The 12,796-nt window shown below is 22.8% G+C and overlaps 2 protein-coding genes and 1 long non-coding RNA gene across 21 annotated transcripts in view; 2 read left to right on the plus strand and 1 right to left on the minus strand.

The window, feature by feature from the left end:
• Positions 1-13: 13 nt before the first annotated feature.
• On the plus strand, positions 14-1,552 carry LOC108003524 (33 kDa inner dynein arm light chain, axonemal). Its single transcript, XM_017065801.3, has 6 exons — positions 14-269; positions 354-506; positions 571-703; positions 782-927; positions 1,001-1,198; positions 1,271-1,552. Exons 1-6 carry the CDS (start codon positions 177-179, stop codon positions 1,304-1,306), a joined length of 759 nt encoding a protein of 252 aa, XP_016921290.1. The 5' UTR covers positions 14-176; the 3' UTR covers positions 1,307-1,552.
• Positions 1,346-12,796, minus strand: part of LOC108003564 (protein lap4) — a 48,191-nt gene continuing 36,740 nt past the window's right edge. For 12 of the 19 annotated variants that reach the window (XM_062073589.1, XM_062073583.1, XM_062073588.1 and 9 more), the window contains 11 exons: positions 12,409-12,789; positions 12,167-12,322; positions 8,428-8,862; positions 8,012-8,123; positions 7,874-7,930; positions 7,684-7,801; positions 6,155-6,260; positions 5,843-5,956; positions 5,628-5,756; positions 5,217-5,417; positions 1,346-4,333 (listed from right to left, as the gene is read on the minus strand). In XM_062073589.1, coding sequence (XP_061929573.1) covers positions 4,070-4,333; positions 5,217-5,417; positions 5,628-5,756; positions 5,843-5,956; positions 6,155-6,260; positions 7,684-7,801; positions 7,874-7,930; positions 8,012-8,123; positions 8,428-8,862; positions 12,167-12,322; positions 12,409-12,789 — 2,073 coding nt within the window. In that variant the 3' untranslated portion in view covers positions 1,346-4,069. Of the gene's footprint in view, positions 4,334-4,384; positions 4,690-5,216; positions 5,418-5,627; positions 5,757-5,842; positions 5,957-6,154; positions 6,284-7,683; positions 7,802-7,873; positions 7,931-8,011; positions 8,124-8,427; positions 8,863-12,166; positions 12,323-12,408; positions 12,790-12,796 lie in introns of those variants that run through there. The other 7 variants (XM_062073591.1, XM_017065897.3, XM_062073585.1 and 4 more) reach the window with 5 other exon arrangements.
• On the plus strand, positions 5,360-6,135 carry LOC133665964 (uncharacterized). The gene is made up of 2 exons (XR_009829453.1): positions 5,360-5,500; positions 5,586-6,135. It is a non-coding gene; the product is annotated as an uncharacterized LOC133665964 (long non-coding RNA).

Consider the following 12,796-nt stretch of genomic DNA (forward strand, 5'->3'; position numbering starts at 1 on the left):
ACTAATATGATAACATATCAATGTTCATGATGTATCAAAGTTGCTATGGTAATTGTTTAGAATCAAATTTATTTCATACTAAAAGAACAGTCCTATATATCTGAGTTATATGATAACTTTTTTTAAGAATATATTGATTATTATTCAAGTGAAGTTTGAATAAATTAAATAATATAATGGCAACACCAATAAAAGATCGTGTTATTCCTGTTATGGATACTTTGGTTAAATATGATAATCCAATTTTACTTACCACTTATCCAGAAAAGGTTTGATTTTTATTAATAAAATAATTATATACATAATTAAAATTTTATCTTCTTATTAGTCATTAAAATAGTTTTATTAAACAGGTAATAAAAGAAGTACCAAAAATTGGAGAAATAGTTTGTAAAGTTGAAACTACCGTTCCTACACTTGATACAAGACATGAAACTTCTGAAATTTTAAATAAAATTTTGCCACCTAAGCAATGGGAAGAAGATGGTCAAATTTGGACTCAACAAGTAAGATATTTTTGTGTTTTATCAAATAATTTATTATAATTTTTAATAAATTATTTTATATAAGGTGTCAAGTACACCAGCAACAAGATTAGATGTCATTAATTTACAAGAACATCTAGATATGAAATTGCAACAAAGACAAGCAAGAGAAACTGGTATTTGTCCAATACGTAGAGAGCTTTATACACAATGTTTTGGTAAAAGTTTTTTCTATCAATAATTATTAATTTTAAATATCATTAAAATTAGAGTTATGTAATAATATTATTTCGCAGATGAAGTAATACGCCAAGTTACGATAAATTGTGCAGAACGTGGATTGCTTTTACTTAGAATTAGAGATGAACTTAAGATGACATTAGCTGCATTTCAAACTTTATACCAAAGTAGTATTGCTTTTGGTATGCGCAAAGCTCTTCAAGTATGTTATTTTTTTAATATATAAAATGATATACATTAAAAGATAAAATAAAATTTCAATAAAATTTTTGCAGGCTGAACAAGGAAAGGAAGATTTAATTGCTGCTGCAGATGAATTACAGTTACAGAAGATTGAATTAGAAAAAACAGTTGTTGAATTAAAACAGAAATTTGAACAAGCAGAAAGGAGAGCAGCTGAACTACGGGAAGCTGAAGAGAAAAAACATATGGAAGAAATACAATTTTTGAGAAAAACAAATCAACAGCTGAAGGTATATATATAATTTTCATATTCATTTCAGACAAATGTAAAAATTTCATTAATCGCATTATTTTTATTTCAGACACAATTAGAGGGAATTATTGCACCAAAAAGATAAATATAATATAAATGATAAAATATATAATAATAAAAGGTATTTATCTTTATATATATTTTAATTTCATTTATTTTAATTCAATATAATAAAATCAATATAAAAAGATTAAGATATATTATTTCTTTTCTTGTTTCATGATTATCTTTCATTTACATATATTATGTATTTATAAATTTATTGAACATTGTAAAAATTGTATAAATATTGTATTAATAGAAAACAATAAATATAGTTTAGATAAATAAATATTTATGTTTTGATACGTCAACTTTATATAGTCTTTCAAATATTAATTACATGAAATGTTTTTTATTTTATTTTTATGTTAAATACATTTTAATTTACTTACATAAATTAGATTTATTATTTAATATAATCAAATATCTGATAAATTCTTATCAAAATATAAAATATATGTAATAGAACATATTTTCTTTTTATAATTATTTAAAATTATTATAAGACTGGATATAAAGTTTTAAAAAATACATACACATTTATTTCTATTATTTGATTTAACACCGATGTAAAGTACTTCTAAACATAAGAGTTTCCAATTGTAAATTCATTTTCCATAAAAAATTATGCGACTTGATAAATTGTTGTAAGTAATATATATTAAAGAATAATAATATACATTTTTTAAAAATTCATAAAGAATTTTATAAAATATTATAAAATAATATTATAAAAATTTCAACTTTTATGCTATACATTTAAAAAATATTTATTTTTAAAAATTATGTCTATAAATATATGATAAATATTGGCACTTTATATATAATTTTGAAAATGCCACGTTAATTATATTACTTCATAATAAATATCAATTTTTTTTATAATTTTTATAAGACAAAAATGTTATATTTTTTTTTAAATCAATTTTTTTAATAATTTAAATTGGTCCCGCACTCCTTTAATCGCACTTTACACCGCAGTTAATAGTAATCCTCAATTAATGCTTGCTTATATCATATATTTTAATTTTATACATATTTTAGTATTAATAATATGGTCTGTTCATTAAATATTTTATATGATCTATATAAAATGATATTATTATATTTAAAATAATTTATCTTATTATTATAAATATATCAAGAATAAAAAAAATATTAAATCTGAAATGAAAATAATTAAATTATTATCATTTTTTATTTTCAAATTTATATGTTGCAATTTCAACTTAGACTTTTGAAATAAATGAGATTACAAATGACAAAGATTATAATTAGTTTGTATTGTATCAAATAATGAAACTATTTATTCCTTTATTTTATTATATAAATAAATATTGTAAAAATTTGTAAATGCAAATTATATTTTATTACAATTTCGTAATATATATTAAAAAATATTATTATTTACTAATTATTACAGAAATAATATATGTTTCATATATTTTGTTTTTTAGTACTTAATATTTTTATCTATATTTGTTATATATTGCCTTTTTTATGAATATTTGAATATTTGAATATTTAATTATTTGCTTACAAAATTATATAACTCGTATATATTGTAAATTAAAATATATTAATAAAAAATATAATTAAAATAAATACATTAAATGAAAACAAGCTTATAAATACATATAGAAAAAAATTTTAAACAAAAAATTTAATACTTAGTATTCTTTCTCTTATTATATTACTAGCAACTTTGATATTAAAATGAATAAAAGAACTTTAAATAAATTTTTTTCTAAAGATGAAAATTAAAGACACAATTGATTTAACAATTAATTTAAATATATATATATACTTTTAGTTTAGAATGAATCTTAAAATAAAATAGTTTTATATTACATACATATTAATTTACCTCTTTCTAAAAAAAAAAAAAAAAAAAAGTACTTTATGAAGCACAATAACTAGCTTTAATTCATGTCATTTTTTGTTTTTAAACTTAATTAATAATTTTTTAAATATATTATTCAAAACTAAGAATTATACATATACTATGATTGAATTAAATATTTATAAATATTTTTAAATATTTATATTATTCGTTTCTATCAAAATACCGTTTTTGTATTTTTATTTAAATTGAGAAATTATTTATATTATATTATATTATATTATATTATATTATATTAATTAAAATATAATATTTTTTAAATTAAAAACAAAACAAAAATTGCAAAAAAGGAATGTGTATCATTTTATATAGAACAATGTAATATCAAATCACATCAACTTTTCATGCGAATGGATTTTAATAAATACATTTTATAAGATAGTTATGACCATATATATGACCATGTATTGATTGTAAAAATACTATTTTAATTTTATATCCTAATATTTTCAGCACTCAAATACTTTTTAACAATATTGTAAAAAGTCAAATCTTATGAAACAATGTATAAAAAATAAAGAAATAGATTATTATTTGTTATTATGTTGCACCAGTCCAAGAAAATTATAATACACTAATGCATTATTTTAAAATCAGTATGTTAATATCAGAAATATAGCACGATCTATAAAAAAAAATAATAATAAACGCAATTTTAATAATCTAATCAGTTATCATCAATTAAATGAATGTAAAATTATATATCTGTATATGCTTCAAAAATGCAAAGCATAATGAAGAACTTATTTATATTATATGCACCGCTATAATAAAAATTCGAATTCTGAAATGTAAAAAATAGAACAATATTAGAACACACTTTCACAATTATGTAACAAAAAAAAAATTTCACAAATTTTTTTAAATATGTCTTTTTTCTTGCACCAAAATTTTTATTTAAGGTCAATGACGACCTTTCTTCGAACGTTTTCGTTTCTTTTTTTTTGAAACAAGAACAGTATTTGCACTTATTTTAGGTGCGGCACCTTCATTTGTAGATATAATTGTTTCATTTCTTTCTTGTAAAGTAGTCATAGTAGGAGGTTGTACAGTAATTTCTTCGCTTTCGCTTTCAGCATCACTTGCTCCTGTACCGGTAATACTTTCTATTTCATCTTCTGCATTACTTAATTCCAATGATATTATCTTTTCTCGTAGAGTTTCAACCTAATTACATAAATATATACATTTTACAAATGTTATATTAGAATAAATAAATTTTTGCATTGATACATTATTTATTAATTATTAATTATACAAATTATGAAAAATATACAACGCATAAATAAATATGTTATATGATAGAAATGAATTAAATATTATATTTTTATATTAGTAATAATTGATATATAATAATACCACCAAAAAGGAAAGTACCTTTATACATGCCTAAATAAGTAATGGATAAGAAAAATCAATAGTAGCATTACCAATAATATGAGAAGAGTTTGTTAGTGATCAGTGGAAATAAAATCGATTGCTCAAGGTGGTGCAGGTTGTACTTCCATGGTCAGTGTTGGATTCTTGGAACAACAAACACAACCATTGAACTAGTGTTTCCACTAGATTTTGTGCATTAAAGCAAAATAATTTTAAGAATAACATGCATGCATACATAGATAGATACACGCGCATTCATACAAAATTATTTTAAATTTATAATAAATATAACAAATTATAAACATATACATATCATATAAATAAATAAAATATAATATCAACCACATAATATGTATAGCTAAAGTAATATAAAAAATAAAATTTTATTTTTCTTTATTTAAACTTTAAATTAATTAATCTTTTTTTAATTATAATTCTAATTAATTAAAGTATTATAAAAGATCATGAAATTGTTTTAAATTTAATTAAAGAAAGAATTTTGAATTTCTCTTTAAATATGATCTTATTAGTTCTACTATACCATTGTTTGTAAATATTAATAGTTTAAAAATTAAATTCCATTCAAAACACATCTTTAATTCATGATGTGAATAATATAGATAATATATTTGGTGCTTAAATTTTGTGCAAACTCTAGAATTTATAATACCTGTCGTTCAATGAGTTTCTCGACGTATTCGACTGTTCGCACACGTCGTTCACCCGTCACCTCATCCACATATTCCTCAGTACGTCGAGTGACCTTCTCGTCCACTACTTTCTCGGATTCGCGTATCTCTTTAGGGGGACCCACTTTGCTACGTACAGCAAGTTTGGGAAAATCTGCACTAGACGGCCGTAACGTAGTGAACTATGATAGTAAGACAGACAAAGAAGGTACCACTGTAGTTAATATAACATTGTAAATGTACGAACACTAAGTTAGAACTACAGGTAAGCAAAGAAGTAATTAGTAATATAATAACAAAATGCTGGTTAATTTGTTTTAAACACATTGTTAGATTTTTTATTATTTTAGTTTGCTGATGATTAGATTAAAGGAACAATACAAATTGCTTACATCAGTTGTCTTTTCCGATTCAGAAACAGGAGTAATAGGAATATCTGTAGAATCCTGCATTGAACTTGTTTTATTCGTGTCCATCATTTCACTCATTTTTTTAATTACTATCTGTGCTTGAAGAGCATCCTGAATATAAACATTTAATATTAATAAGTATAAATATTATTTTGTATTTGAATTTTTAAATATAAAAAAAGCATTAAAATAATTACTTGTTCCAGAGATTTCAAACGTGCTTGTCTCCATGCCGCACGTTTTTCTGCTCTTAACGCTCTCTGTTCGGCAGGACTTAAATGACTTTCTTCATCTTCATCCGAAATTATACCCTACGCAATAAAATATTATATAAATATATAATATTAAAAAATATAAATATATTCATATTCTGATGAACTATTTTAAAATCATGATGTCATTTAAAGAAATTATTAAAATTTCAAAAAAATTATTTCATCTAGAACAATGTAAAACATATAATATATTGAAACATTTGAATGATTAAAAATATTTAATAAAAATAATACCTCCTGTATTAATCTTTCTTTCAAGCGGCGTTCTGCTTTTGCTGTCCTTACACTGCTTGGAAGATTTTGCAGAAGAGGGATCGAAGTTCGCGAACTCAGTCGGCTACTGCAAGGTAACGAGCATGCACACTGACAAATCATATACATGTGCTACAATTTTAATATTTATTCATTGAAAGAAAAAATATACAAAAGCAACGTTCAGTACAAAGACAAAAAAAATATTATATGACTTATATACAAACGATAACAATACAAAAAAAATGACTACACCACACAACAACTGTAAACTTATGTATAATATAATTAGAATCGGTGCTAAGAGATTCCAAAAATAATTATTTTTATATTATTATTTGAGCGATAATAATAATTTCAGAAGAATATAAGTAAAAACGAAAATTTTAGCATTAAATAAATACATAATAATTATTTTTTAGAATCTTTGAAGTATGTTTGCAATGCATGTAAAGAAAATATATTAAAGCATGAAATTTTTGTTTGTAAAAGCTATATATATATATATATATATATATATATTTATGTAATATATATATATATATATACATATAATATTATATTATATTTTTTCCGATGTACATAATCTTTATAAACTTATGATTTTGTCTTATTAAAGAATAGAACATGTAATTTTATTGTGCAATAAATGCCTGTGCAAGCACAACCACAACCAAAGTACAATGTGAATGTGGATTCGTAAGCCTATATACAAATTTACGTTATTTTATAAAAAAAAAGCAATCGCTAATAAAATTATTTATACGGTAATTATAGTAAGCATGCACACTTTATAATAATATAATAAAACTACGATAAAAAGCATTTAATATAAATTATATATACATGTAAAATTTATCGCAAATGTAAAAATAATAATATTCACAATATCCATTCATTTTATATAAAATTTCCGAAACATTCGAAAATTTGTTAATCGTAACATTATTTTTAACTACTATAAAAATATAACACATAAAAAATATTTTGTGTTATTTTTTAAGTTATCAATTAATACTTGTAAAAAATTTGTTAATTATATAAACAACAATTATTTTTCATTTGAAAAACAATTATCTTATATAATACGCGTATAGTAGATAAACATATTTATTGTTTACAACTAATATTGTAAAAAATGATTATATATTTTTATATACAAAACATATATGTACTACAGTGAGAAATATCATAATACTCATTCTTTTTGCAATAGATAATCTATTAAAATTTAATATATTACTACAATGTTTTTTGTGGGCAGTGTTTATTGAAATAAAATTATATATTATTAATATAAAATCAAAAAAATTAAAAGAATATTATATTACAATTATTATATTCTCATTAATGCATTGTGTATGCAATTTTTTAATATATAGTATTTCTTTTTCATTTTTCTTATTGCAGTATACAAACATGAAAAAATGAAAACAAAGGAAAAAATAATAAAATAAAAAAGTTTAAATAATCACACGTTCAAATGCATAGAATGAGTACGAGTAGCTTACTTAGGTCGCCGATTATCCTGATCTTCTAATGTTTCTTCTAAATCTTCCAAACCTTCATTTTCATCAAGTTGTGCCCACGACTTTAATTCATCCCGCGTTAGAGTAGCAATCTTCTTTTCTGAATACATATAATGATAATTGGTAATTAAATAAATTAAAAATTTAATAACATAATTGACAAGTACTATACCTTCTTCTTGTTTCATTTTCTCAACTTCATCCTGACTTAGAAAACTGAATACTTTTTCTAGAAAAATGTATAAAAAAAGTAATATATTTCATCATTTAAAATATTATTGTTTATATAAATATTTTAAATACTATTTACCTGGTTTAGGGGAAGGTTTTAAATGTTCCTCCATGGCACTTTCAAACAATTTTTTTTTATCACTAACCGACATCTTTACTAGAGGTGGTGTTGGTGATGTTGTTGGAGAAAGCTATATTGTAAAACATTATATTAATCTTTTATAAAAATAATTTATATATATAAAAATATGAATTATAATATATATTTTTTAATAATTTAATTTCTATTATATACATTTTTATAGAATTTATAAAATGAATGTAATTAATTTTAAATAATACAAAATAATTTTTATTACTATATATGTATGTTACTATGTATTATTATAATTATGAAATAAAATTTTGTGAATTAAACGCACCAACATTCTTAATAAAGAATAAGAAGGGAAAATAGTGCATTAGTGCTATTTAAACATGCTTTTCAAAACCCACCTCAACCTGACTATTCCCATCAACAGAGCGTGCGTTCTGTCGTTTACCAAAAGAAATTGAAGTACCATAATCTTCTATAGATTTAGGAGCAGTTAAAGGTGTAGGAGGAAGTTTGAAACGAGAATGAGTAGCTTGGATAGGATTTTGATAGACTTTCTTATAAGAAATAGTTTGAGGATCGAAAGTAAATTTACTATCATGCAAAGGTGATGGATCTTCTTTCGCCGAAATGGAATAATTAATTGGTTCTTTAGAAATGGGAGGAAGATCAGCAAATGTAATACTACGTTTTGGTATGGAACTTTTTTTCTTTGGAGAGGGCAAGCTTTGGACAGCAGTAGTGTGATCGAAATTCATCGATGGAGTTAAAGTAGAGATCGGAGACTTGGGCGATGGATTGTCCACTGATGTTCCAGTTCTCTCTTTCCTCAGTGACTGAGTAAATAACATGAAGAATTATATATTAGTAAAATTAATGCAATTTTCTATTGAAACATAGATTGGAGTAAAAATATCAATAGATATATAAATCTAACAAACTACAACTAACAAGCTAATTTTTTAAAAATTATTCAAATAATAAAAACTTATAATTTCTATAATATTAAACGAAAAACATTTTCCTTCTTTTATTTTAAATTTATTTTTTATAAAACTTGTAATTATATTTCAAAAACAGATTTATTTTCAATACTACATCTCATACAAAATCTATATTAGAATTAAAAAGGAATCAGTTTTGAACTTATTCATTCAATATTCTTCTTTTTTTACCACCTATACATTCAATATTATATCAATTGTACTATTATTGCAACAATTAATGCAGCTTCGCGCATAATTTTATTTATATACCCTTCCAATGATTTTAAATATATTAAAGTCGATTTTATAAAGTTACTTCACATTTGTACCTTCTTCACCACCTTTTCATATATATCAATGCATCACAAGGTATTCTGAAATAATATAATTAGATAACTTTTATCTCAAATTATAATTCAATAACAGGAACTGTAATCTTGCATTACTTTGCATTACTAAATATTTGAACATGAGAAATATATTTTTTCGTAGTTTGTACTACTAATGAGATAAATATAATTTTCAGAAGAACTTGTCGCATTGATACATTTGAATAAAGCATTGTATTTATTTCTTTTTTATGTCGGTCAACTGGAACTTTAACATTAACATAATTTTTTTTATAATTAGATAAATATTATTTTATCTTTATATTTTGTAATAATATATAAACATCTGGTCCATTAGATTTATATCAACATATAACATTCATAGAACATTCGTAGAATACAGTACATTGATTTATATTTTAATAATGATATGAGTTTACTATAGAAGTAAACATTTAAAAGTATTAGCATTTAAAACATATAAAAAATGCTAAATGCACAAATATCTTATCAAATAATATTTTATGTCTCAATAGACATTTCATTTTTCTTTTTTTTCTTTTATTTTATCTGTATGTTATATAATAATGTAAATAAATAAAATGATATTTTTAGAGTATATTTCTCTATTTAGTGATACACATATTGATTATCTTATCTCTTTAATGATATATATTTCTTTAAAATATATAATTTCTTTTAAATAAGTGAAACATAATTATGAATTATAAGATCTAAATTATCTTCTATTTATTATAATAATTTATTTTTAAAAATAGTAAAATCTTTCTTTTTATATAAATTATTTCATTAATAATATACAAAAAAATTGTCACATTTTCTATCAAAATATTTATTAAAAATATTAATAAAATAAATTTTTATTATTTTTTATTATTATATAAATAAATAAATAAAGGAATAAAATTATTAAAATATATTTGAAGTTATTAATAGATAATAACTTATTCTCTCTTTTCTTCAGTTATCAAATTGTGTATCACAAAAAGAAGATAATAATGTTTTGAGATTGAAGTTTCAAGTATATCATTATAAAAATTTATAAACATAATATACTTATTACTTGCTATTCATATTAGAATAAGAATTGTTATTATTATTGTTATTATTATTATATCTTCTTTTATTTTCAGTACTTCTTAACAGAATTCAAAGTTTCTCTAATTTCTTTAAGCTTGATCAATTGTAATAGTTATATAATGTATGTTTCTAATTTTTCAAAATATAAATTGTGAAATAAGTTTAAGAATCAATGTACAAATATCGCTAAAAAATATTCATTAAATAGTGGGAAGTTCTTGTCATCTATGACATCTGTCTACCTATCACAGAAGTATCTCTTCATGCTTATCTTTTAACCGATATTCATGAACGAAGGAGTGATGAATATGTACATAAGAGTCTGTAGTTAAGGATATCACATTTTCGTGATGATTAAAATTTTCATCTTATTTTTGAACCAAAACAAGAAACCAATCACAGAGAATCAACCTAGCCAGTCAGGATATTCGCAATAATTATACTTAATATTATAATGGCAGTATCAGTAACAAATGGAGTAACAATAGTTAAATTGTACAATAGTGAAACGCAATAAACACCATGATTATACGAGTTAACGACATGAATTCCTTAGAATAATTTTATTATGGCACAGTCCCGCGGATTCAGAGGTATGGACGTAGACACAGGGAAAATGAGGGTCGAACGACTCACTCCTGTTAGAGGGCAGCCAAAGTAGCGTTATCACCTTCCACTGTCTGCAAACATGTGAAACATCTCTTGTTTTGCCGCTCAGGAGAGCATGCGACGCTAATAACACTGACAAATGTACATTTCATGCGTCACATATTAAAAATAAATAATAAGACTTATGATAAATGGATAATGATAAATAGTAAAATTATTTTAATAATGGTATTAAATTGAAAAATTGTATGTAAAATGATAATTCAAAGGATAAAAGAATTAATAATTTATCATTATGATTTTTTTATATTTTTCATAATATTGTGCATAAACATTTAAATATTATTATAAATTCTTTAATAATTTTGAATAAATAAAAATAAAATATATTTATATAAAAACTAACGTCCATGCTTATACTATTATATACGAATATACACAATGGGAAGAGCAACGTTTTTTTATTAATACCACATTGTACCATAATAATTTTTCTGTTTTGAAAATAATCAATAAATTATTCCTTTTTTTAACTGCGTTCTATATTTATATTATTTATAATTTGATATTTTTAAACGTGTCCCTCCTTTTGTTCCAGTGCCATTAATAGAATATAAAATATTTTTGTTAAAAATTGATATATATAAGTTTCATGAACATATGTACTTATATGCACGCACACGACGCGCGCGCGCGCGCGCACACACACACACACATATAAAAGCAAAAAAATAAGAAAAAGAAATTAAAAAATATACGATTTTCAATATGTTAAAATCATGCATTATTTGTGAAACGAAACTTAAAATCAAAAACAAGTTCTAAACAATTTATTTATAAAAAAAATATAGACGAATAAGAAAAAAAAGATTATATAAAGCATCCATCTATGCAAAATTCATTATTTACAAAAATATATTATACATTCAAAATGATTGAAGATGAAATAAAAAAAATTAAAATCAAATACAATAGCTATAGTTATTGTTAAAGAAACATTACTACTATTTTATTATAACTGATAAAAATAAATTATTGCTTGTAAATTAGTTTAGACATGCAAATATAATAATATATTCCAATTACATATTTATAATATTATAGGAAGTACTTACATTTGTATTTTGAGGTGCTAGAGTATGTTTGCTCATCACAATAGTGGTTGTTTTGAGATCTTTCGTACCACCTGGTGACTTTGGTGGTACGACCATATCAACCGGACTATTTGATTTGCTTACTAATGATTCAGCTGCTCTTACTACATCTAATACCTATTTGATTTAAAAATATTTAAAATATTGATAAATAACAATTAGATATATTGTTTGATATTCTATTTCTTTAATATTAATCTTACTTTTTCAGGAGTAGATTTTTCTCTATGCTCAAGCAAAGCACGTTCTCTTTCTTCTTGTTCCCATGCGACAAGTTCAGCTTTCATTTCCTGTTCTTGTCTAAGAGTTGCTGCTTCTTCATCATCGCGATCCAGACTGGATATACTTTGTGATAACGATTTAGTACCTTCTGTTGTAGCATCCTTTAATTCTTTGGATGTTCTAGATTCCTTAGAATCTCTTCCATCGGATATTGGTAATACTGGTTCAATTTCACTCTTATCATATCCTTTACAAACCACCAAAGTAATCGTATTTCCTGAACATCGCAATATATTTACTGCTTCTTGGTGAGTTGCGCCTAATAATGATGTACCATTAACTTCTAATAGTCTCATTCCAACCTAAAAT

Source organism: Apis cerana, linkage group LG4 (genome assembly GCF_029169275.1).
Source record: "Apis cerana isolate GH-2021 linkage group LG4, AcerK_1.0, whole genome shotgun sequence".
In the NCBI taxonomy this organism is placed as follows: Eukaryota; Metazoa; Arthropoda; class Insecta; order Hymenoptera; family Apidae; genus Apis; species Apis cerana.

Excerpts from the sequence above, each read along its gene's own strand:
- LOC108003524 (XM_017065801.3), top strand. The coding sequence starts at position 177 with ATGGCAACACCAATAAAAGATCGTGTTATTCCTGTTATGGATACTTTG. Across the intron at positions 507-570 it reads GTCAAATTTGGACTCAACAA|GTGTCAAGTACACCAGCAAC; the intron begins GTAAGATATTTT and ends ATTTTATATAAG. Across the intron at positions 1,199-1,270 it reads AAACAAATCAACAGCTGAAG|ACACAATTAGAGGGAATTAT; the intron begins GTATATATATAA and ends TTTTTATTTCAG.